This window comes from Lasioglossum baleicum, chromosome 12 (genome assembly GCF_051020765.1).
Source record: "Lasioglossum baleicum chromosome 12, iyLasBale1, whole genome shotgun sequence".
NCBI classification, from domain to species: domain Eukaryota; kingdom Metazoa; phylum Arthropoda; class Insecta; order Hymenoptera; family Halictidae; genus Lasioglossum; species Lasioglossum baleicum.
This window is the reverse complement of record NC_134940.1, coordinates 16,261,264-16,284,950: the sequence shown is the minus strand read 5'-3', so window position 1 is coordinate 16,284,950 and position 23,687 is coordinate 16,261,264. Positions and strand designations below refer to the sequence as shown.

The 23,687-nt window shown below is 51.2% G+C and overlaps 1 protein-coding gene across 1 annotated transcript in view; it reads right to left on the bottom strand.

Moving 5' to 3' along the window:
* Delta (neurogenic locus protein delta) overlaps positions 1–23,687 on the bottom strand; it is a 108,038-nt gene that overhangs the window by 11,215 nt on the left and 73,136 nt on the right. The window contains exons 5-7 of the mRNA XM_076435296.1: positions 20,978–21,041; positions 10,584–10,835; positions 1,846–1,906 (exon numbers count right to left, since the gene is read on the bottom strand). Coding sequence (XP_076291411.1) covers positions 1,846–1,906; positions 10,584–10,835; positions 20,978–21,041 — 377 coding nt within the window. The remainder of the gene's footprint in view (positions 1–1,845; positions 1,907–10,583; positions 10,836–20,977; positions 21,042–23,687) is intronic.

The following is a 23,687-nucleotide window of genomic DNA, read 5'->3' as shown; positions in this document are numbered from 1 at the left end:
CCCGTCTATTGCACACTTCGCTATTTTTCGGTTTCCCCTTCTTTTCTTCCTACTAATCTGAATATTATCGCACGATAAATCGAAATTCGTTGAATTAATCGCACGAAGTTGTTATTACGAAAACGTAAAAGTGATTGCATTTCGAAACGAATTATTTGGTAAACAACGCAAGTTGGGTTCACGAGACGGAACACCGTTGTTTCGGAATTGTCTCGAGTCGAATTTCGTTCTTTACGGTTGAAAAGTCGGCAAATTGTTCGGAGCGGACCGCGCTGCGAGCCAGACTGCGGCGGCGGCGGCGTTTAACGGGACAATTAACCCCGGCCGTGGAGTAATTAGATGATCGAGTTAACTCTAAACCTCGGGTTAACGTCGGACGCCGAGATTCGAGCGAAGACGAGAATCGCGCGAAATTAACGGGGCTCGAGAGGGACTCAATTCCTCGTCTCGATTCGATTATGTTCCCGCTGGAAATGGAATTATCGTGTACAGTGTACGCAAACCGGGCTGCACCCGCCCGCGAACGCTACCCGAGCTCGAGCGAATGATACCGACGAGATAATACGCGTGATCAACGAAACAATCAACCGCGAATTTACATCCTCGCCGAATTCTTGATGGCTTAATTTCAAAAATCGCTGGTAAGCGAATTAAATGAATTTGTTCGCCGCACTGTTCGCCTAAATCGACGAGCGCTACGTCGATATTATTTAACCCTTATGTAGCCGCCAACCAAAACGTCTAGACTATTTAAAACCTTTTGTATTTAACATGGTTGCACAAATTCTCAGTTTAGGACTGTAAATTAATCTTGTAATATTTCAAGTTGTAGGAAGAAATGCAAGGCATCCGGTTGGCTACACAAGGGTTAACAATTTCCACTAGAATTTCTACACCACGAAAATGGTCGTGTGTTTGATGATGATGAACGTGTTTTAATCTCTTCATTGATAAACGAACGATTCGAAGTCGGCGAGTCTTTCGGGTTGAGAACCGGATTCGGGGGAACTCGCATATCCGTGACACCGGTCGTCCCCACGTAAGAAAGAATGCAACCCCGTCGCCGCGTCGCGTCTCGACGTCGTCGGGGCGCAAAAGAAATCGGCGCTGAAGAGAATAGGATCTTTGAACCGGGTATTTATAGCCGCGCAGGATTCACGGGAACACAGGATTCCCGGATCGATCTCTGCCCCCGTTGCGTCTGCGATCTTTCTTTCCCGAATCGAATTAGAAGGGGTTCAACGACACCGCGACTGGCGAAGCGATCGAGAAGGGCTGGTCGAAACGGAGAGGAAGCGAGCAGGACTCGAATGCTAAGAATAACTGAAGATAATGGAAAGATCATTCGTAGAAGGATCCAAGTTTTGGAAAAGAAAGGATCGACAGCGGATTCTTCTGCAACAAACTGTCCGTGTGTAAGAAACTCGAGTTCGATGAAACTGCGTTGCCTCTTTTGATAGTTTTAACATCACCGAAATAAGGCAACGACGTGACTCGATTCTTCTAATATGCGAATGTCTTTCGCTTTTCGTGATAAATACATAAAATCCGCAGTCTAGTTATTAGCACGGTCCGAGCACGATCCGGCCAGCGGGGAATGTAGCATCGCGCGCCGCAGAAGAGGATCAGCGAGCCAGAGAGACGGTGGAGGGGGAACGAGAGAGAGAGAGAGAGAGAGAGAGAGAGAGAGAGAGAGAGAGAGAGGTTGTAGGTGTACATTTCTTCGGCGTCTATCTTTTGTACGTAGAAGTACCTGTGTACGTACACGTCTGAACATGATACGTGTACGTACACGTGGTACTTGTACGTGTACGTACGTAGAAGTGTATGTATGCGTATACTCACATGCATTCGTCGGGTCGACTGCAGTGTCCGTGCTGCTCGTCGCATCCGGGCAGGCAGCGGGCTGAAACGAGCAAGAAAAAATCGTAAAGGTTAAGGCAACTCTCCGCGAGAGGTCGATCGCGTCCCTCACGACTGCACGAGCGACCGGTACCATACGATGCATCCCGATGCGCATTCCTCCTATAGTAGTCGGGTACTGGAACTACGATAATTCACCCGACCACGGAAGAGAGAGAGAGAGAGAGAGAGAGAGAGAGAGAGAGAGAGAGAACGAGAGACGATCGCTGCTAATCGAGCCGTAAAGCCGATTCCCGCTCCGGAAAAATCGGTTTCCAACCGCACAGCTACCCGTACCTTCAATTCTGCTGGCCCCCGTTTTCAGGTACCATGTTTTAGCGACCACGTAGAATTTATGTAACAATTTTCGACGATTTTTGAGTGCGGAGACCACCCCCCAAATGTTGAGAATTGTCTGTGAGAATCAAAAAGTGGATTCAAATGCCTTCTGCATCAAGGTGTTCATCAAGGCACCACGAAATATTAAACTGTACTCGGTCAATTTCTCCAGGGACGGTGCCAGACATAATTTATTCGCGTTGCGGGACGCTTCTCTACCACTATGCGTATCAGCCAATCAAATTTTGCCAAGCTATCAACATCGAGACTCGCGGCGTTTGAAATTCGAGAACAGCGACTGAAATTCGGCGTGGAATCGCAACAGGTGTTCGCGGAGGTTGCCGGAAACGATTTCCAGGCAATCGATGGATAATTATCGAGGGACTTCCGGAAATGATGATATCCGAACCAGAAGGAATCGTTTCGGAAATTGGAATTTCTCTCGAAAAATCCGAAGGAAGCCAGGTTTTGTTGGAGCACGACGCTCGAAACGGCGATTTCCCGTTTCGACCGAGGATGACACAGTGAGATGTTCGCGTGCACATTCTTTCGCGAAGGGAGGAAGCGATTCTCCCGAGGCCATGGGAAGCAGACTGTCAGCGTTCACACCTCGAATAGCCGATGGGGAGCCGAGGGCTGATTAAAATTACTGTCGTACGGAGGCCACGAGCGTCGTTCCCGTTTTCCGGGAATCCTGGATGGGAACGGAGTCTGACCCGCGCGCGATGCCTCGCATAGCTGCACGTACCCGCCGCGGGTACGGGACGGGTACGAGACGACGACGACGACAACGACGGGTGCTCATCGTCGTTGCTCGCTTGTCCCGCAAAGCCTGATAAAATTGTGTCACGTGCGAAGATCCGTATCTTATCGAAGCGGGCATACGCGCCTCTAACGCCCTACTAATTGGCCAATTGCCTGTCCCCCCTGCGCACGATGAATATACTTCTTCTTCGTCTTCTTCTTCTTCTTCGTCCCGACCCTCGAAAACTCGAATCTCTCGCGCGAGAAGCGGGTGGACGTTCTCGCGAACGACGCCGTGTAATTGTGTCGAGCGAGGCTTGTCCAGTCCGCAAATACGCGAGGCTGCGTTTGGCCGGCTGCCATCGGTGTACAGGTTTGTTCATGCTGATGGGCCGGAAATATCAACACGGTAGTTGCTACTTTTGTTTTGAATCGCGACTCGCGGCGTTCTCAGGCCTTTCACAAAGTTGTCAACCATTTCTCCGTACTGTCAAATATTCAACGGAATTTCGTTTCATGGAATTTGCATAGCTATAAGTAACGAGTAAAGAGTGATGCAAGACAGAACACAGTTGAGTCCGCTCTGCGTTTGGTACGTAGATTTTCTTATCAGTGCCAGAAGAACATGGCTGATGTGCAGTAACTCCGGCTGCAGGGGCTACGACGAAGATTAAGAAGACTAAGTAGAGGTCTCGAAAGAAATGGTCGAACATTAAACGAATTAGAACCAGATCGGCCTGTGGGAACGTTATCCCCGAGGTTGGCGAAAGGCAAAGAGGCTGTCGCGATCGTTCCACCCTGTAGACACCGCGAATGCCGACGCGTTACCATCGCACGGCGCGTGTCGGCCGAGCTGTTTCGAAACTGAGGGACGCCAGCTCGGACGTGTTCGAATCGTTCTTCGAATTTCGAGATCCAGGGTATCGGGGAATGCGACGCGGCGTGTCCGAGGACAGGAAATTCGCAGGCGAATTCTTTGGAACCGCGAGAACGAATTCCCCGGGACTATCGAGGTTCCACGGAACAAAACCGGCCATTCATTCCGAAGGATACAAACGCTGGGGCTCGATGGATGAAGAGAGGAAGAGAGATGAAGAGAGAGAGTGAGAGATAGAGGGGGGGGAGAGAAAAAATAGAGACCGGCCTCGAAGCGAGAGAGGATATAAAGGTCCGAGGAACGCGGTCTAACCCGCGTGTCTTCCTGAATGAAGGGGTTGAAGGTGGTTCGGCCGGCTAGAAGGTGAACCCTGGTGCGTTCGGCATGGTGGGGGCGACCGTGAGGACAGGAGATGGGCTGGTGGGCCGTCGTGACCTTGGCACCAAGCGCAACGGCCCGCGGAGCCGGCTCTCTTCTCTCCTCTCTCGGGCTCTCTCGATGCAGCTCGTCGAGAGAGAGAGAGAGAGAGAGAGAGAGAGAGAGAGAGAGAGAAGATCGACGAGCGCTAAGGAGCCTGGTATTTATAGAGCCGCGAAACAAGAGAGAACCCGAGAGAACCCGAGAGGATTCACCTCGACTTGAGTCGATTCGATTCGATTCGAGAAACTCCCTCTCCCTCCCTCCCTCCCTCTCTTTCTAGTTCTCGAATCTCTAGGATTCCTGGACACGGGTAAAAAGACACACACGCCACGCCGGAACGACGCGGGAACTCTGTTCCTGAATTAAACTCGGGATTACGTCCGATCGGGGATTATACTTGGAGCGATCATGTGACTGCGAGGTAATACCGCTCGCTCGGGACGCCGACTCTCTGCTCTAGAATGCTACCGGAACGCTGCCACCATGAGCTTCGACGTTCTGTGCTACCCTAAGCTCGATCGACGGTTGCCTCGCTGGTGAACTCTATCGACAGATTGCTCTTGTCGGAATACGAATAATGATCGCAACATCTATGGGAGGATTAGAGCACCGATCGCTAATTAAGGTAGTGCCACCTGTCATTCGTTCTCATTCTCTATCTGTCCGTATTAGAATGAAGACACGTCGAATGATCTGTAGGCTGCAGCTCTTGCATTTGTGAGGACATTTAAAGAATCTGAAGATACTATTGTACGACTTTTAACTGGTTGAAATTATGTACTCAAGAAAGAAACAAATGCAAACAACCTTGTATCTTGCAATCGATGTAGGCTTTTCATTTCGAGTCTAGTAATCCGTATTTCGAATACAAACTATACCTAAGAAATTCAGAATGCCCTGGCGGTCGTCCTCCGTCAGGGATTTATAAAGTTGCCCAGGAGACGCAGGAGTTCTATTGTCAACCCCGCGGAACAGTCTGGCAAGGTTGGGACCCCTGCTCGAGGAATGGAACCTGCAGCAGTTGAATGGATTCTAGCCAAAGCGGAGTCTCTACCTGAACGCGCAATAGAACGTCGCGCGTCGTAAATATCGTTTGCACGTGTTCGATGCCGAAGACGATGGACTTTATGCATTTACGGGAAAACTGAGAAGGTGCAACTCGACACGGTGTGAACATCGAAGGAATTTAATAGTGACGGGGGAGCAGCCAGGCGGAGTAGGCGATTCGAGAAAGAAGCATCGCATCGCCCGGTGTAAATAACCTTGTTGTCTGTCGGGTTCCGCGGTCGCGGCGCGCGCCAGCCAGCCAGCCAGCCAGCCAGTCGACCAACCCTCAAAGAGGTTAAACGTCCAGACACAGAGGGTGGTGGTTCCCCCCGTCAGGGCCGACGAATTTCACGGCTCGTGGCCAACGTACATATCGATTTTTCCTCGGCAGGCGCTCCCAAGTAACCCCGTGTGCGTGTGCCTGACCTTTCGCGGAACGGCGACAACAATGAACGCCGCGCCGGGGCCAACCCCCTCGATTTCTTGGTTCGACGTGTCCCCCACCTCCCCCGTGAAAGGGAACGCGCGTCTACCTGTGCTGTGTCTTCTCCTTCGATTCTTGAGAAACGAGAAACAGACGGGGACAAGAGCGAGAGCGGCGTTCCCGACAGGTACAGCGGCTCGAAAAGAAGAGAGGCCAATAAAGACCTGGAACGAGCTGGAAAAATGCACGCTGACCCACCGGGGGAGGAGCGGGGTGGAGAGAGAAGGGGGTCGAAATGGAAGCGGACTGTGAACGCGAGAGGCCGGTGCAGCTGTTAGTTAAAGCACCGAGAGCAACGTGCAGCTGTCGGGGGCCCACTCGGCCTCTGTTTCGGCCCGCGTTGCAGCTGCCTCTCTCGCAACCCCTGCGCTACACAAGGCACCCCCGAAAATACGTCTGCTCCACGCTCTGCTCTGCTCTGCTCTGCTCTAGCTACCCCTGTCGTTGCGCCCGCGAGCCTCTAGGCCTTGTTAACCCCTTTTTAGGGATCCTAGAACGCCCGTGCACAAAGTGTCGCGTTGCTCGCTCTTCCCTTCTTAGCTCCCCGTAGCTTCTGCTCACCCCCCGGCGCACACGGGTGATTAACACACACAGCTCGCAAATGGTCCCTGCGTGTCTCGACTCGCAACCCCCATTAACCCCGTGATCCTGATGTTTCAACAAATTGCTCTCGGTTTACACTTGGAAGAAGATGTCCTGCCATCAAAAATCCTCAAACCACGATTCCCTTTCCGTCTACGATGATTCGAACTTTTATTGCTGCCATGGAGAAACTGCGTCCAGCGTTTGTCGAAGAAATCAGATGCATAGTAAATGTGCTCAGAGTTCGTTGCAAGTGGTTCACCGAATTCGCGAAAAATCAACAAGCCTAGTTCCAGAGGAAAGTTTCGAGCAAGAACGTGGTGCCGAGAGCAGCCGTCTCTCTTCCCGATGCCTTTTCCCATTTCTTTTTTTCCCCGTAAAAGAGGGCCACACGCACGCACACACATACCTCGCGAGAGTCACCTGAGCAAACGTTTAATGTACACACGGGTAGAGTCCCGGGGGCCGAGATTGCGCCCGCTCTCTCTCTCTCTCTCTCTCTCTCTCTCTCTCTCTCTCTCTCTCTCGCCGTTTCCGACTTCCATTTTTACCAACGAAATCGCCTTCTCGTTCTCACGGAACCCGTCCCCGGGGCAAGTTCAATTTCAAAATAACCCGTCCGAGCCCGAGACTCTTTCCCCCTCTCTCTCTCTCTCTCTCTCTCTACTTCCACCGACAATTAACGAGCAGCGAACAGAACCCGTGACGCACGGATTAAAACAATGCTGGTTGCTTGTTGTCGCGTGGAGCTCATGCAAAAACTACTGGAACCTCGTCGGGGATGTATCTGGGACCTTCTAGCAATGGAGTCGATCGTTGGAACTGCTTGGAAGTGCGCGACATTAGATATCAAAGTCGATTGGAAATGAAAGTCGTCCGATCAGTGGAATCGTGCGGACGTCTGAGTCGTTTGCTTTGAAGTTCGTTGGGAAGGTTTTGAAATTCTTTGCTTTTGGAGTTGCTTCAGGTTCCCGAGATCCTTGAACTTGCGGAATCGTCCGATCCTTGGAATCGGTTAACGACCGCGCTCGGTGCTCGGAGCCAGGACACGCGAGGGAGGATCGATCGATCGCGAAACGAGAGCCGAGGACACGGACAGAGCCGGCGGCTCTGGTTGCGGCGATTCCGTCGCGAAATCGCCGCACGAACCGCACGCCGATTCCACGAAAGTCCGGGAATGTCACGAAATGAGGAGTAAGCAGTCTATTAGTAATCAATGCGCGGAGAAACTTTGTCGAGCGCCGGCTCGAGGAGGAGTGCAACGACCGATCGCCTCCACGAGGAGAGACGGCCCGAGAGCGAGAGAGAGAGAGAGAGAGAGAGAGAGAGAGAGAGAGAGAGAAATCGGTGAGGACACGAACCGCTCTCGCCCGTGGGCTCGCAGGAAGGACGACCGCGGAAGGTCGACTCTCGAGGAATTGCGAGGATGGACCTCGAAGCCGTACGAAACTCGCGAAAACCGCCTCGGGGACCTTCGACCTAATACTGCGATCTATCATCGACCCCCTTCTTCCATTTTATACCATCTTCCGTCGAACTGTTTCGGTATTTTATGATAATATTTGCTGGTAGCGAAGGTGTCAATAGGCTGGCTGGAGAAAGATCACGAAACGGTAAACGCGGTTCTCGATCTCGCGCGCGAGAGGGTCGAATTAAGGGGCGGCCGGAGTTCCCATGTCGCTTATCCGGGGGCGAGATATAATTACGCGAGTCCCACGGAATTTTCGATCGAGAAGAGCCCATCGAACGACGAGGCGACGTCCTCTCTCGCCGGGAGACACCGTCAACGCTCATGAATGCCATTCTCCCTCGACTACTGGCTGGAAACGCGGAATGTCGGGACTTGGCACGCCGGCGAGGGAAGCAAAAGAGACTCTAAATCTCGGATGCCATCGTCGGCAAGCCTAACCGTTGCTCCGCTGGTACTGCTACCGCTGCTGCCTTGCGAAACCATTTCTGTATACCGTATCTCGAAGAATTCCGCGCAACAAAGGCGAAACGAAATTCCTGAAAGGCGACCGCAAGCGCGCGTTTTTTCACCGGCACGTCACCCCGACGTCCACTCTCGACCCTCCACCCCCGTTCCGACCAGACCCCAGGAAAAAGCGTCTTTGTGCCCGCGGGGATGCGCCAGGTGACGCGCACGACCTGTCATACTTTTAAAGCCCGCTTTTCCTGCTGCGCGCCCTCGAACCGAATACTTGAACGTTGCGACTACTAGTCTGAAGATTTTAATGTGAAACTTTAAAAACATTCGGAGAATTGATTAGATTACTTCTGACCTATTTTCAATGCTACTTTGTCTAGAGATCTTCCTATTCAAATTTATCACGAGGAAATGAACGGCCAGAAGATGATGCCTTAATCTGACAATGAGTTCCTTACAATCGACTTGGACAATGTCTCTTCTGCATAAAGATGCACGCGACCTCGGTCGGTTGAATTTGACGAAGAAGAAGAATTCACGAAGAAGGGAGCACGTTCAATTTGGAAAACTGAGAAGACCTCAACTACATCTCTTTTTGGTTTCCATAGGCCATAGGCGATTCTTATCCCCTATTGTCTACGTGCAGAGATGCGAATTTGGTTGTTGCGATTCCGGGCCACTGTCCGACGAGACTGAAGGAGCCACACACGAAGGAAGACTCGGCAGGCTGAAAACGTGCACGCGGAAAGCGGACGAGCAAGAGCTAGCTCTCGCTTGCTTGCTCGCTCGCTTACTTACTTGCTCGCTCGGTCGCTCACTAGCAAAGCCGGGCCGGGCCGGGCCGGGCCCCGTGCACGTACACACGGATTAATCCTTCGCTCGACGGCTCGGCTCAGGTACGCGAACGACCAACGAGGAGGACGTTGGATGCAGACGAACGGTGAATCAGGAGGGACAAGGAGAGATAAAAGAGAGACCCGGGACGGGACCGGCGACCAACTGAGAGAACGAGAGAGACGGACGGAGGAGGGAGGGAGCCGCGATCGCGCTCACGCTCGCACACGCGCTCGCCAAGCGTGGGAAGCTGCTGCACGCTCGGACCCGACTGCTGCACCGACACTGCACCGGGCCTCTCCTTCGCGGACCAGAGTTCGTCGAGTTTCGTGGTACGAGAACGGCGAACGCCCGACCCAAAGTTATATAACACCATCCCGCTGCGTTTTCTACGAGCTTTCACGGTTTTCGAGCGCGCACACCGCGATCCCGTGCCTCCAGCTAGCCACCGATAATCTCTCGAGTCGATTCGCTGACCGGAAACGATTCCACGCGGTGCAACAAACCTTGCGAAAACCCGATAGAATCATTTTTTAGTCGAATTCGTCGCTCCAGAATTTGATAGATAGGTTTTATCTGTCTTTCCACGATTTCTTCCCAACCCTAGAGAACTGACAGGAGTACCGGGGACTCGGGCAAACCAATTTTTATGACATTTTAATGAAACATATTTAACTGTATCCTATTCGTAGACGTCGAAGGGCTGAGAACAGACCTCGAAGTTAGGCGTCGAAAGTACATTTTCTTTTAATATCTCGAGAACTAGTATGGAACATTTATTCCTATCTACGGGCGTGTTGTTAAACTACAAATCCAATCAGTTCTTGCGAAATAATTTGTTTCGAAAACATATCGACAAATAAAATTTAAGATGTTAATCTATTTTTTCTATGGATCCGATTAGTATCGTGACAGGCATATCAGACAGTAGGACAGTATACCACGAAGTATCATATAATAACGTCTTCGACGAGAACGAGAGTTTCCCAGGGCGCGGAGAGATCGGTCAGCTTCCCACCGAGTGTCCCGGGGTAATTCAAGGCGGCGGCGCGGGAGTATATATCCCACCCCCGTGAGCAACCCCCAAAAAATCCCAAAATTCATCGGCGGTCTCCAGTTACCGGTTTCCAGAACGGCAGTGAGCGCCATGAATTACCGGGGAACTGGTGTATACGCATCGTGGCCGGTGGGGACAAGAGAGACAGAGAGCGAAAAGGGAGCGAGCGATCTCGTCTCTGTAATTTCATACACGGAATTCCGACAAAAGGAGGGATGTCACGCGGGTTGCAGTCGCGATGGGAAGCGTGGGAGTGCAGAGGCGCGGGCGCGCCACGCATATACAATACATATATGTACGTATGTACGTACGTACGTTATGTATAGAAGCGCGCCCGCCTCACGATAATAGGTTTATAGTAGACACTCACGAGTATTGCAGTAGTCGCCCTTCCATCCAGAGAGGCAGACCCTCTCGCCGATCGGGCTGCAGCTGTAGTGCCCGAAATTGTCGTCCCTCGGCCTGCACAGGTTCTCGCAGCCCTTGCCGTAGTAGTGGGCCACGCAGGTCACCCGGTACTCGTACACCATCTTCGAGTGGGCGCTTCTATACTCGTCCTCGGTCCAGTTCGGTCCGACGTCCAACCACTTCTGTGTCGTCAGCCTCGTTATCAGCACCTTCTCTGCAACACGGAAACCAACACACACCTCCGTCAGATCATCGTCCTCCATCAAGTCGCTTTAACGCGGTAACTCCATGCCTTGCAACTAGACTGCGGACTTGGCGCATTTAAGGACACCGGCGCGACGCATCAATATCAACTTACGTCAGGAACCAAAATTTCTATGCACATTCTCATGCCTCAAGTATATGTAAATCGATCTGCGATCACCCAAGCACATTGTATGTATGTCCCTTGTTATTGGTCGACAAAGTCTTTAAAGAAGTCTTCAAATGAAATTAGAAGCACACCCATTATTGACATAAGGGTTGACAAGATGATTAGAAATTTGGTTCCCAATCATTTTTATTCTGCATCAAGATCCACAGGCTATTTGCAACATCTGACTCGACATCAGTGGCGAAGATGTCGAACGCGATCAATTAAACATATACAGGGTGTTGTCCGAGTATCAACGGTACAACCTGATCCACGTGCGTTCAACTTGGACTGACAACGGCACAGCCGGGTAGCTCAAGCGGAGAGTCGAATTTCCACGAGCATCGGCAGTCGATTCGGTGGATCCCGAAGCGCTGCGGCGATAATCGAGCCGGTCGAAAGAGGCACGAAACCGAAACGCGAGAGTAATTAAGCGTGTCGATCGGCTCTGGGCTCTGGTCGACGCGGTGCGCTGCTGCTGCTGGTGCTGTTGCGCCCAATCATGCGATCGAAGTGCATCGGCCCCGGGCGAGAGAGCGGGACAGCCGAGCAGCAACAGCTATCCAGATAGATAGAGAAAGAGAGAGAGAGAGAGAGAGAGAGAGAGAGAGACCGGACGTTCGTCCGCTATTGCTACTCCGCCGGCGGCACGCATCCGGCACAAAGAGAGTAAACGTATACACAGAGAGCAGCGAGCGTTGTGGCTCTGGGAAAGAGGCGTTCTTCTTTTCTTCTTCCCTCCCCCTGCAAACCCTGTACCTCCTCCTCCTCCTCCTGCTTCAGCATCGGGCCCGCACTACCTGTTTTCGCGGAGAGGAAGAAGAGCAGTCCGGCTTCCTACTAAACGTATTATCGTAATGGGGCCCGGCCGGAATTAGGAGAGAGAGAGAACGAGCTCTCGCGAGATCAGGTGCCCCACAGAAAAACACCGCGTCTCACGATGCAGCCGGGAGGCCCCCGGGGCCCAGGATCCCGGTCCACGGCGAACCAGTTTCGGGGGCCCGTGCGTGCGTGGCTGCGTGCGAGGCCCCGAGGCGCAAACCGAGAAACCCCGAGGCAAGGCCTCGTAGACGTGCTCTATGGTTATGCGATCGCTGGTAGCGTAAGTGGACCGGCCTCTGTTGTGCCCCCGAACCCGGCTCCTCCCGAAGACCTGCGTTTCACGAACGATCGTAATCGACGGTTCGACACCCGGCCCTGGCTCTATTTCTGCTACAGTTTCGAGGATCCAGACACGCTCTTCCTACTGACTCGCGGCGAATCCGAGCCGACCAGATGTATACCGGGTGAACGGATCAGTTTTCTATGATCTCATCGAATGTTAACGGTTCGTGGACTAACAGTTCCATATTCACGTCGACCACGATACCCACCGATTCGTTCCAAGGACAAAACTGTCAACCCAGTCTGCGAGATGATCCCGATTTAGTTACCAAAGCGTTCGATTTCATGCCAAGAACGAAGCACGAACGCGCGCGAGACATCTTCGCACGGTTAGAGACGAGGGAACGATCCAGACGAGGACGAGCGAAGACCTTCTGCTCGATTCTGACCTCGGACCGTCAACAATGCATTAAAGTGCGCAGAACTTGGACAGGTACAATTTTTCTAAAAAAGAAAAGTGAATCTGCCGCAGGTTTTCGGACCGAGCTCCTCGATTGTAGATCGCTTCTGAGCGCAGTGGACGAAGGAGATCGGAAATCCATCGGCAGGTTCGATCCGAGCGACGGGACGAGCGGAGCAAGAGGGTGAAGGTCGTGCAAAACGGAGAAAAAAATCGTAGGATCTCGAGGCTGGTCGATCTCGAGCGAGATCCTCGGATGAGCAGAGTCGATGGCGCGTACACGATCCATCTGCAGTGGCGTGCGAACATCGGCGTTTTCAGAACTCGTAACAGCATCACCTGGGAAGATAGCCCCGGCCAACCTCGGGAGCAACGAAGAGGCGAAGAGAGAGAGAAAGAGAGAGAGAGAGAGAGAGAGAGCGAGTGAGGGCTCTCTGCCTCTCCCTTGACTCCCGTTTCGCCGACAGCGAGACGTTACTTCCCTTCTGGGAAGAGAATCGGCCCCGGTTATCCTGTTTAAGTATCCCCGGGCACGCCATCGGCGAATCCTGTTGCGTTGTTCGCGCGCGACCTTTTGTTTTTTCCCCGCGTGTTTCCCTTTTCCTTTTTTCCCGGGCGACTCTCCTTTATTTTTCGCCTCTCGTTCTGTTATTCTTGTTCGGGGGCCCGTCGATCTCTCGACTCACGGCGTAACGAAAGGCCCATTTTCTGCCGAGCGATACACGCGAGCGACCCGAGACTCGATCGGGAGACCCCGCCGCGGCGCGGCGCATTGATCCCCTGGGACTCGCAAACGCCGATTTCGCGGCTCGAATCGCATCTTTGCGCTTTCCCCGACTCCCCCGCACCCGATAACGTGGCGAATCGGAATTGCACCTCGGGAATTGGCTCAAGTTTCTTCTGCTTCGTTCGCAGGAGCAACCAGCGTTATCCATGGATTCAGGATTTTATACATTTATGAAGAAAAGACTATTAGAAGGCGAAATTCATTTTTATTTATCCACTGATTCCCACAATCGATGCAGAATATCTCTATTTTGTTGTTCCCAACGTAAAAAGACTATTGGAGGGTGAAATGAATTTTTATTTATCCACTGCTTCCCACAATCGATGCAGAATATTTCTATTTTGCATAATGATCCGCAATCTATTAATAACATTTGTTAGTCACTTCACAGAGTTCTCTCCTCGCAGTAAAATCTAGTTGAATTCAGCATTAATAAATTGATTGACATTGATTTTATGGCAATCGTCGATAGCGTCGGTCGTCAATGACCCCCGCGGCGTTCGCTCAATCGAGGAACTAATTCTACAATTCATCCACCAATAATCCTTTGCAAGAGTCCTCTCAGAGAGAAATAATTCGAAGTAACGAACCGCGAAGAACCATAAACAAATATGTAGTTTAATCATCCGGTGAAACGATGAGAAATGAAGAATCACAGGCTGCCAGAACAGGTAGTGAATTTGACAAAAGGCTTGGGAAGATGGACAACGCAGCTGCGAGGTATTCCACACTTCCAACCTTAAATCCGAAGCGATGCTATACTACACATAACAGTAAACGCAAGGTTCCACTGTAAATGGGTCATTCAGGTGCATCGAGGCCGGAAGCTACAGGGGATCGGCCGCCATAGTATTCCGATCGAGCTAGGTCCTCCGTGCAAATTGAATTCGTTACGTTTTCGAGAATGAAGCTAGGGCTGCATTTCATTGAACTCAATGTTGTGCAACTTTTCGAGGATCTCTGCCCGCTATTCGTACACACGAATTCGCGATCCAGTTGTTAGCTGTGCGTGAAACGTGGAACGGTAACAATTCGCGGGGGAGGGATCGAAATGAACAGTTAACTTTCGGTCTTCAAAACGATTCTGCTCTTGGATCGATATGCTAGGTGTACAAATTAATTCGTGACCTCCATGTCCGAACCACGCTCAAGTCTTGAAAATAATTTCCATCGTTTTCTATACATGAATGTTTTTTTTCCCATCAGTAAATTTATATAATTCGTTTACACCTAGCAAGTATGTCAAAGTTTTATTGGTATTACCCGGTTTTGTTGAACAATTACTATAGCTTACAGTATTTTACAGACGCAAAATTTCTTTTGAAAATGGTCCACATTTGGATCGAAACGTCGAGAACAATTTAAATTGCAAAATTGCTTAGCGAGTAACATTTGATCGATTGTTTTCTATACAGTATACAATAATGTTGCAAATTGATATTTTATGCAAAGAAAAAATGTTTTGCAGCAATTGCAAGGTTCTGGAACAAATAAAAATTTCTTTCATCTATTAACAATTTTAACAAGTCGATAATAATAATATATTGATACATACTCTTAAAGACTTGTCTTTACAATTTTATATTCGATCTATTTATTCTGTCCATAAATGCGTAAAATTCGCAATCTAATTATTACACAGTGGCTGACACTAAATATATATGTACTTTGTTTAAAAGTTTTAGCTTGTCAAAAATAGCAAGTAGGTCGGTCCCCTTTTGAAAAAGCCATTCTCTGTTCAAGAGTATACCGATATTACGTGCGAACGAACTTTTTCGCGCAGAGGTTCGCAAAGTTCGTCTCGATTCGCACGAGTGGGCGGAGGATTTAACGATCCGAGACAGGTCGATCGGTGTTACTAGGTGAAGCTAGACGTTTTTTCGACGGCGCGGCGCGGCGCGCGGCGATAGGGCAAACGGTGTGTAAGTAATGCATCTGGCTACCTGCCAGCTCGGGGCTATCTTTCGCAGCCCGCTCGTTTCTGAATGAACAATAGAAAATGTCTGGCTACTTCGCGGAGCGGAGCAGAGCGTCCGTTAATGAATACCTTGAATCGGCCTGGCCTCGAGTTCACCGGGCGTTTACAGGTGCGCGCGGCGAGGTACACGAGGCACAGACAACCCAGAAGACCAGTGGTCAGCCAGAAATCACCACTAAAAACACCGACGCCGATGGCAGCACAGAATTTCTGACCGGTCATCTTCGAAAGCAACGGGGACTCGAAAGGAAACGATCAATTCTCGGAGACACTCGGATTTCGTGGCTCGGGAAAACCGGAAACGGCTTTGCAGCCAGGAATTTCCCTTCGGTTTTCAAGGGAAAACGGAGCACAGGGAATTGCTGCATCCTAGAGGAATTACTTCCACTTCTAATAAATAAAACAAAGTGCGGAACGTTGATCCATGGTTAAGGATTTGTTAACAGCACCTCTTCAACGGCAATAATCATTTCTGTCGTGAACCTACAACTCACCCCCAGCAACGCAACCTAACAGCTTTGCTGAAGATTATGTGAAACCTGATTTTTAAGCGCCTTCTGCGTTTCACGAAAGCCCCGAACATCTCCGAATTATTGAAATCGTTGCTCTTTGGGAAAAAGAAAGTCCGCGCCAATTGTACGGGGTCGAGCGATCCTTCGAAAGGAGGAAAGTGTGCAAATATGAAAGATCGCGACGAGTTAACGAGTTCGAGGTTGAGCGTTGAACTTTGTTCGTTCTACTGGTTCGCTAGCGGTACAGTTACCGATCCGAATCTCCACTCATTTTCGCCTAATTCGAGAGCGTCCCGGTTGCTATCCAGACGCGGTCTTTAAACAATTCACACGCGTCGAATTATGAATAATTCCGTCTTAATGCAATTACGTTTCATACGCCGGTGAATATTCATGGGCGTTGGCGGTTCTCGTTAACGAGTCCTCGGAATCGAGGGAACCGAAACTTTCTGGGGAAATTTGGTGAATCGACACTTCGCTCGGAATGAACAGCGTGGAATTGAAATTATTTCCGTGTGGCTCGATTTCGAGGAAAATTCGTGCAACAATTTTTCTGTTCACTTCCCTGTTTGGCGATTCTAAACTAATAAAAATGAAATTAAAATTGAGAAACAGAGATGTGTGTGTGTGTGTGTGATACTGGAGGTATTCTCTCAACTTTCTTGCAGTGCTCAATGGAATAAATTCATAGATCTGGTCGAACGATTTCCATGTTTGGTGGCAAAATGCGAAATCCGAAGTGTCAAATGTGATGTCATAATGTTCAATAATCCTTGTACCCTTTTGTAGACTGGCAAGAAACCGAAATGATGTGGTTGGATTCGAAGTATAGCTCAAACATATTCGGAATACAAATCGAAGAGAAGGTGTACCGTGGGGCCCGGTAGGAGCATCGGACTCTTCCCAGAGCCTTGTTCCCCGAATCGTCCGGGACCCGGAGGCTTATCTGGACGACGCGAGCGACGACGGTAACCGGACCAATTGCCACCCGTGGTCATTACCATTACCATCGCATCGCGCGGCACGAGGAAGAGGCAGGTGCTCGTCGCCGAGTCAGTAGCTTGAGCGGGCCCGAGGGAAAACCGACAGAGAGAGGTTGACAATCGGCGATGACGTAAGCCTTGTCACTGGCTCGCAGCCCGGATTCCCGTTGCCGGCGAGCGCTAACTCGCACCGCAAACCCGCTCGTCGTAAATCGTTTAAACGAACGTCACCGCAAACCAGACCTCGGGATAAGAACGAAAGGAAAAGCGGAGAGAGAGATCGCGTTACCGAAACCAAACAACGCAGAAACCACCCCAAGGAAATCGGAACCGATCGCTCGATCGGAAGCGAACATTGGTAGATTGCGGATTTTATCCATTCATAAGAAGAACGAGCCGGAGCGATTTAAACCTTTGCACTCGAGCAAGCTGTACAAGATGTTTCATTGTACCCGTTTGATTCCCAGAAAATGTTCTGTACGTCTTCAGCATTTTCTGAAATGTAAACAGTAGCGTGAAGGTCGTTTGAAATTGCGGTGTGATCGTTTCTAGTGGAGACTGAGGGACTAGAAAGCCGTTAGGGTTAGTCAGTGTTGCAATTGAGGCAAAGAATTCCTAGTATACATCACAGGTTCGGATCGAAATTTTTCTGCGAACGAACTGTGCACGCGTGGCCTTCTGCGGCTGTTTAGAAGGATGTTTAGGGGCTCCAGCGGAAGTATTGGGATGTTCAGGCGACGTATCGATGCAGGAAGATCGGGAATCGATGTGGGATCGCGGTGTGAACGCCTTGCAGGTGTATTCTCGGGTTGAGAAGCGGTATCGCGAGGTGGGCGGTAAACGTCGAGCCAGGAAGAGAGAAAAGGGGAGGACGGGGGTCGCGAGAGAGAGAGAAAGAGAGAGAGAGAGAGGGAAGGGGTAGGGGCCTGAGAAAGGAAGCAGCATCCGAGCAAGCAGCGAACGGCAATAAAGGGCTCGTTTCAGCGGGCCGTTGGGGGCATTATATTGTGGGCGAGTAGAGCGCGATAGAGCGAGCGCGCGGCAAACGCGGCGAGAGCACAATACGAGTCGGTGTGTTTCGGCGATAAAGGCCAGGAACGTGTCCAAACAACGTCCGACCAGCCGCGGATATTAATGGGAGCTGTTTTCGCCGTGGCCATGCGCGCAGGTACATGCGCCTCGTCTTTCTGTGGGATAACGGGAGGAATTCCGTTCTCGAGGTGCCTCCAGACAAAAGAGGAAGCAGCCGCCACCACCTCCTCCTCCTCCTCCTCTTCCCCATCTCTTTCTCTTTCTCCTTCCTCTCTCTCCGCCTCGATTCCCGTGTAATTAGTGGCTTCGATGAGCCTGGAACGCGTCTGCACAACGTGGCGCCTTACAACGGCCAGGAAAGTTAATTAGAAAACATCGGATGGCTTTCAGCTACGCTCCATCGTTCGAGTCTAACCCAGATTGTTCGTCTGTCGTCCTCGAGATCCATCTTGATCCATCGTCATGCGGCGCGTTGGTTCGAACACGCTCCAATCGTTACACCGCGCGTATCTTTGCGCGAAATAAATGATTTTTCTGGGACTGTCGGAGGATCTTCCTACCGTTTCAAGTTAAGGCTAAATTATTACTATAATTTAAATTTTAAAGAGATTGAAACTGTATGGAAGTTCCTTGTTCCAGAGATAATTTAATTATATAAGCAGAGCAATCGTTTAGTTGTACAAACGCATCTGATAGAGTGCAATGGAGTTAAAAACCGAGTTCTTTTCAGGGCCATCGAGGCTTCTTCAGTTGAAGAAGCGACGTAAAACAATCAAACAAAAAGAAAAAGGGCCATCGAGGCTGAAGATGAACTAAACTCCGAGGGCTTCGTGTCAAGGTGTTAGAGAATTCGCGAACGCCAGAACCGGCAGTGACGACTCGCTCGACGGCGGCCGATAAACGCGAGCCGTCCGCGCCGTAAATCGGGCAAGAATCATCGGAGCAGAGTGCTCCTCGCACGGTTAGCGTGGTTCTCTCATTAACGGGGCTCCGGGAAACCGTGCATGCAAATAACTCCTCCGGCGTGGATGTTTATTGCTTCCGCATCCGGGGAAAGCTTGCCGGGGGCAGATCGCGGCCGGATAATGCCGAATTAAAGCCGCCGATCGGCGAGCGCCTCGCCGAAGTAACGAAATTCGATTATCATTCGGCACCGGAGAGAACCGAGTCGATTCGAATCGAGTCGAGTCGAGGCATTGGACGCTCGTTCGTTCATGAGCAGCCGCACATATTACGATGCACGCGTGTACGTGTGTATGCGTGCGCGTCAGCAAACGACACGCATGAGAGCGCCGCACGGCCGAGTGTAGCTTCCGGTCTCCGGTTCACTCTAATTGCCAGGCAGACGCGCGCAGGACCTCGGGGAAAGAAATTAAGCGGTCTCGCTCTTCTTACGAACGACGCCCCAAGCCCCGGTGAAGTCTCGAGAACGCGAGCCAAGCAGCTGTGCACGGATCTGTGCTAAGGATTGCCCCGTGGGGCACTGGCACGGCTCCATCGAAATCGAGAGCAAAAAGGAACGAAGCGGCGGCGCGCGCACGGTCTCTCCAGCCGGAATTTTTAGGAGATACGAGGTCCGGGCCTGCGGAACGGAAGAGTATTATCATATTACGATTCGTAATATCGACATGACACGGTAATACGAGGTGCGACTCGCGTACTAACCAATCCGTGAAAAAGAAGTAGCACAGACGTAATCCCTGGATTTTTATGGGCATTTTATGCGGAGCTATTTCGGCTGCGCGGACAGTGGAGAGTCACGAGGCCACGCCCACTAGGTGCAGACGACCGCGTCTGCCCACGTAACGAGCTGATATAATACGACACGACGCGTTTTGCTCTATCCACGCAAAGCGTGTAGCCGCTGCGGGCTGCTGGGACAAACGCGTGCCGCGAAGAAAGGGTTAAATGAATTTCGAAATCGTGCGTATAGAGTATGAAGACCTTGTCGCGCTGTATCGACCTGTGTCTCGTTAAATTCGAATCCCGACACAGCAGAATTCTTGAGCGAAGAGGGTTTAGAATGGTCTAGCCTCTACGGAAGGACGATCGAAGTGGTTAGGCGGATTCGTGTGTACAGGATCCATCCGTATCCCCGTGTACAGTCGGTTTCGGGTTACCGGTGGAAGCTAGGTGCTACGGTTACACAGGAAGGAAACACTAGTGGCTCCGGTCGGTTCTCTCTGTCCTCTCCGTCCTCCTGTGCTCGTCTGTCTCGGACCGTTGTCCTCCGTTGGTTGCGGTGACACAACGGAGCCGCACTTTGTGCACGTGGAGCACGTATCGCGGTAATGAGCGAGAAGGATGAGGAGGAGGAGGAGGTGATGGTGGTGGTGGTGGTGTCGGTGGAGGAGGAGGAGGTCGAAGCGAGAAGGCACGAGTGAAAACTGGTCGGCAGGGAAGAGGAGCCAGCGACCGGAGAGGCAGCTGGAACCGATCGGCAGAATGCGGGCACAGCTCGTCGCATTGCTCGCTGAGAAAGCTGAACAGGAGAGTAACAGTAAAAGTGAACTGTACGCGCGCTTGTGTGCGTCGCGGGCTGTTTTGCGTGTTCAATCTGTCCGCGGGCCCAGGACAAAAATTCGGTAGCCGAACGGAGGCTAACCAGAAGAGCTCCGAAAAAAGGGATAATATTTGTCCGTAGAAAAATCAGCACGTGAAGAGACAGGGAGAGAGAGAGAGAGAGAGAGAGAGATCCCGGACGGAAGTGAAGTCAGACCGAGGTTTGGACAGGATCGAACTTGTCCGACAGGAAAGGAGTAGACGACGACAGAGGTTACGTGTCTCTGGTGATCGTCGCGCGCCGGAAGTGGCTTCTCGACTGCTTCGGACCCAGCTGGACCGCACATGCCCGCGCCTTGTCGAAATCTTCCCCGTATTCCCAGCCGTACACAGAAGATACGCCACAGCGCCAGACTAATTTTAAAATCATCCGCGCTGAGCCTCCGTCAGAGACTTTTTTTCCCCACCCGGGGCACGCGGTTTTTACCCCGGTGGGCGCGTGCGAGCGCGAATGGTCCCGTTGCGCCTGCCGATAGCTGCCGCGTGCTCAGATAACGCTTAATAGCTACGAAGCAAGGTTACTTACCGGATGAGTGGTGTGTCGTGTTGTCTGCGTCGTGATAAGCCTCCACTATTAGCGAGAAGGTGCCCTGGAAGCAGAAACAGAACCAGTCAGTACCCTGGGGACACACTTCTGCTCCCCAACTTCACTCCGACCCTCCTGATTCGACTATATTTATCGCCGGAGAACTTTTCATCCCCGGGGCCGAGGGTTAACCACCCTATCTTCGCGCGCGGCTTTGCCTCGAGCACCCCTCCAACCATTTCCTTTTTACGGTTAACGGAGAGGAATAACTTTTATAATTGGCCGATCTTCATTTTTATTGAATTATTAAGGTCGTGCGCCGCTTCTCGGGTTATCAGTGACCACAGTATTTGGATCAGTAGACAGCGGATCATTATGGAAAATAAAAATAAAATCCGCTGTCTAGCGATAAGAATCCACAGTCTACTAATTATAGTCTGTAATTTAACGAGGAAACTCTCGCGATCGAGAACCGAATTTCCGAAGGATCTCGTTCTCGAGATATGTACATATTAAGGTGATCGAATGCTCCGGGACGCGTGGTGGGGCGGTAGCAGGCGAACTTGTCCCGGTTTCGGCGCGAAAAACGCGGCAGCTGCGCGCGTGTGCCGTCGCGTATCGCAATTAACAATAAATTAAGCGTCCCGAGGCGGTGTGGCGCGTCACACGCGCGCGCACCTGCCTGCCGCGCGCATTAGAAGGGTGCCTGTCCCGGCGAAGCGTGCCTAAAAAGCCGGTAGAACGCGACCGGGTCACGTGTTGCGGAACAGATAATGCGGGAACCGAGTCGTTGCAACCCTCTCCCGATCGTCAGCCCCCGTTGCAATCGCTTGCGACCAAAGACCACAAACCGGGGAGGGAAACAGACGGAAACGCACGCGCTAACTGCATCGCTTTCGGCCTTGCAATGTCCCTTCGCCCGCGTACGGTCCCACAAAATAATACATTTTTGTTCTGTGCTTTAAATCGACAAATAGTGTTTCATTTTGTAACATCGTATGTTGAGGACATACAGCGCACACATAGATCGATTTACAGTATGCGAAAATAGTGAATAGGGGTAAATTTTCACCCCGAGGAACGTACGAGGGTTAGTTTTCCCTTCTTCAATTTTTTGTTTCCCGGTACTGTCGAATGTCCAACTCCTTGCTATTTATGTCGCTAGCTTCTTTAAATAACAGTGTTTAAATGAAGTTCATTAACCGTTTGCAGTTGAAGCTGTTTCAACCCCCCAAAAAAGGCATACAGATATTTCTTGAATACAAAAAGATTGCTTTAAATAACAATAGTTCGTACAATGGATATTTTATATCTAAACCGAGTGTACAGTGCTCCTTGCAAATTTTGGCGTTTGTCCAGCGACCGTTTGACACAGTAGAGCCTCGCGGATCGGTTTTCTACATAGTGTAACGAGCGCGAGCGGCACGTGCTGCTCCGACAACACCGTGCGACACAACGGATGAATGGTTTAATCGCACGCGAAAATAAATAATCGATCGACGCTACCCAACGCGATGGTTCAAATGGAATGCCGTCGTGCTCCCCGGAACGGGAAACCTGTTATACGCAAGCCGCGCGTTTAAACGATCCACCATCGACGCACGCCTACGTGCCCGCTACAATTAAATCGCCGAACACGTGTGCATTTTATTGTTCTCTGTCAAATCGTCTGCTCGCATCTAATTCAGTTCGGTCTAGAACGATGCAGTCTCCTTCGGAGGAGTTGCATTATATGTATCATTCACGTTTCATGTTGTTTAGGGACTGGTGTCGACTTAGGTGGAATCTTTCTGACGTGCCGTTAAAGAGCTAAATAGATTCCCGAAGAGTTTCGTTGTTTCGGCGGCTACGCAGAAGATCGTACGGAAAACGGTGTAGCAACGCGGCGGATTCAACGGACGCAGACATTTCCCGGCGTTAAAAGCAACAGGAGACTCGCGAGGCTTTTCACAGAGGTCGAAGGTGGTCGGAAAGCGGCGCGTTTTTCGCTCGGGAGTCATTCTGCAGACGGATTGGCCAACAATGGGCGACGCATCGTCCTCGGGAATCGATTCGCCGCCACCTACACGCGGGTTCTCCGAGGAAAAGGAAACTGTCGGCTCTCTCTCGGCTCGGCTCGTTCCGCGGATCTGCGTGGAAATCGAGGCTGGTTGTCCAGTGGGCGTCGATTCGCTCGCGTGACCATAAATCCCGTGCCGATACCTCCCTATGGGCAAACGCCGGCTTGGCCCGACTCCGCTCGGCTCAGCTCGGCCTATGCCCACGCCGATTCCGCTCCGATCTCCGTTCCGGCGACGACAACACACGCGTCGGACATGCCGCGCGGCGGCGTATTATTGTGTAATAAGTACGTGCCGTACACGCGGTGCCCGGTACGTGTGCATGCAGTGATAATGCGACGTTTAATTATTAACGTCACACGCACCCAGACACACGCGCCTGCCGAGCCGAGAGCGTGTACCTGACTCTTGCGAACAACTAAACAGATAGAGAAAGAGAGAGAGAGAGAGAGAGAGAGAGAGGAGCGGCTGGTATTACACACGACCTCGTTAGTCGTTGCCGCACCGTGAATAATAAATGTTTATATCCGGCCTCCCTGTCATCGTCGCCGTTCCTGTTCGCGTAAACGACCGCCACTGGGAACAATTCCATCGTTAAAAAAGACACGAACAACGCTAGGCCGTTAGGCCGCGTGCCGCTCGCGTGAGAA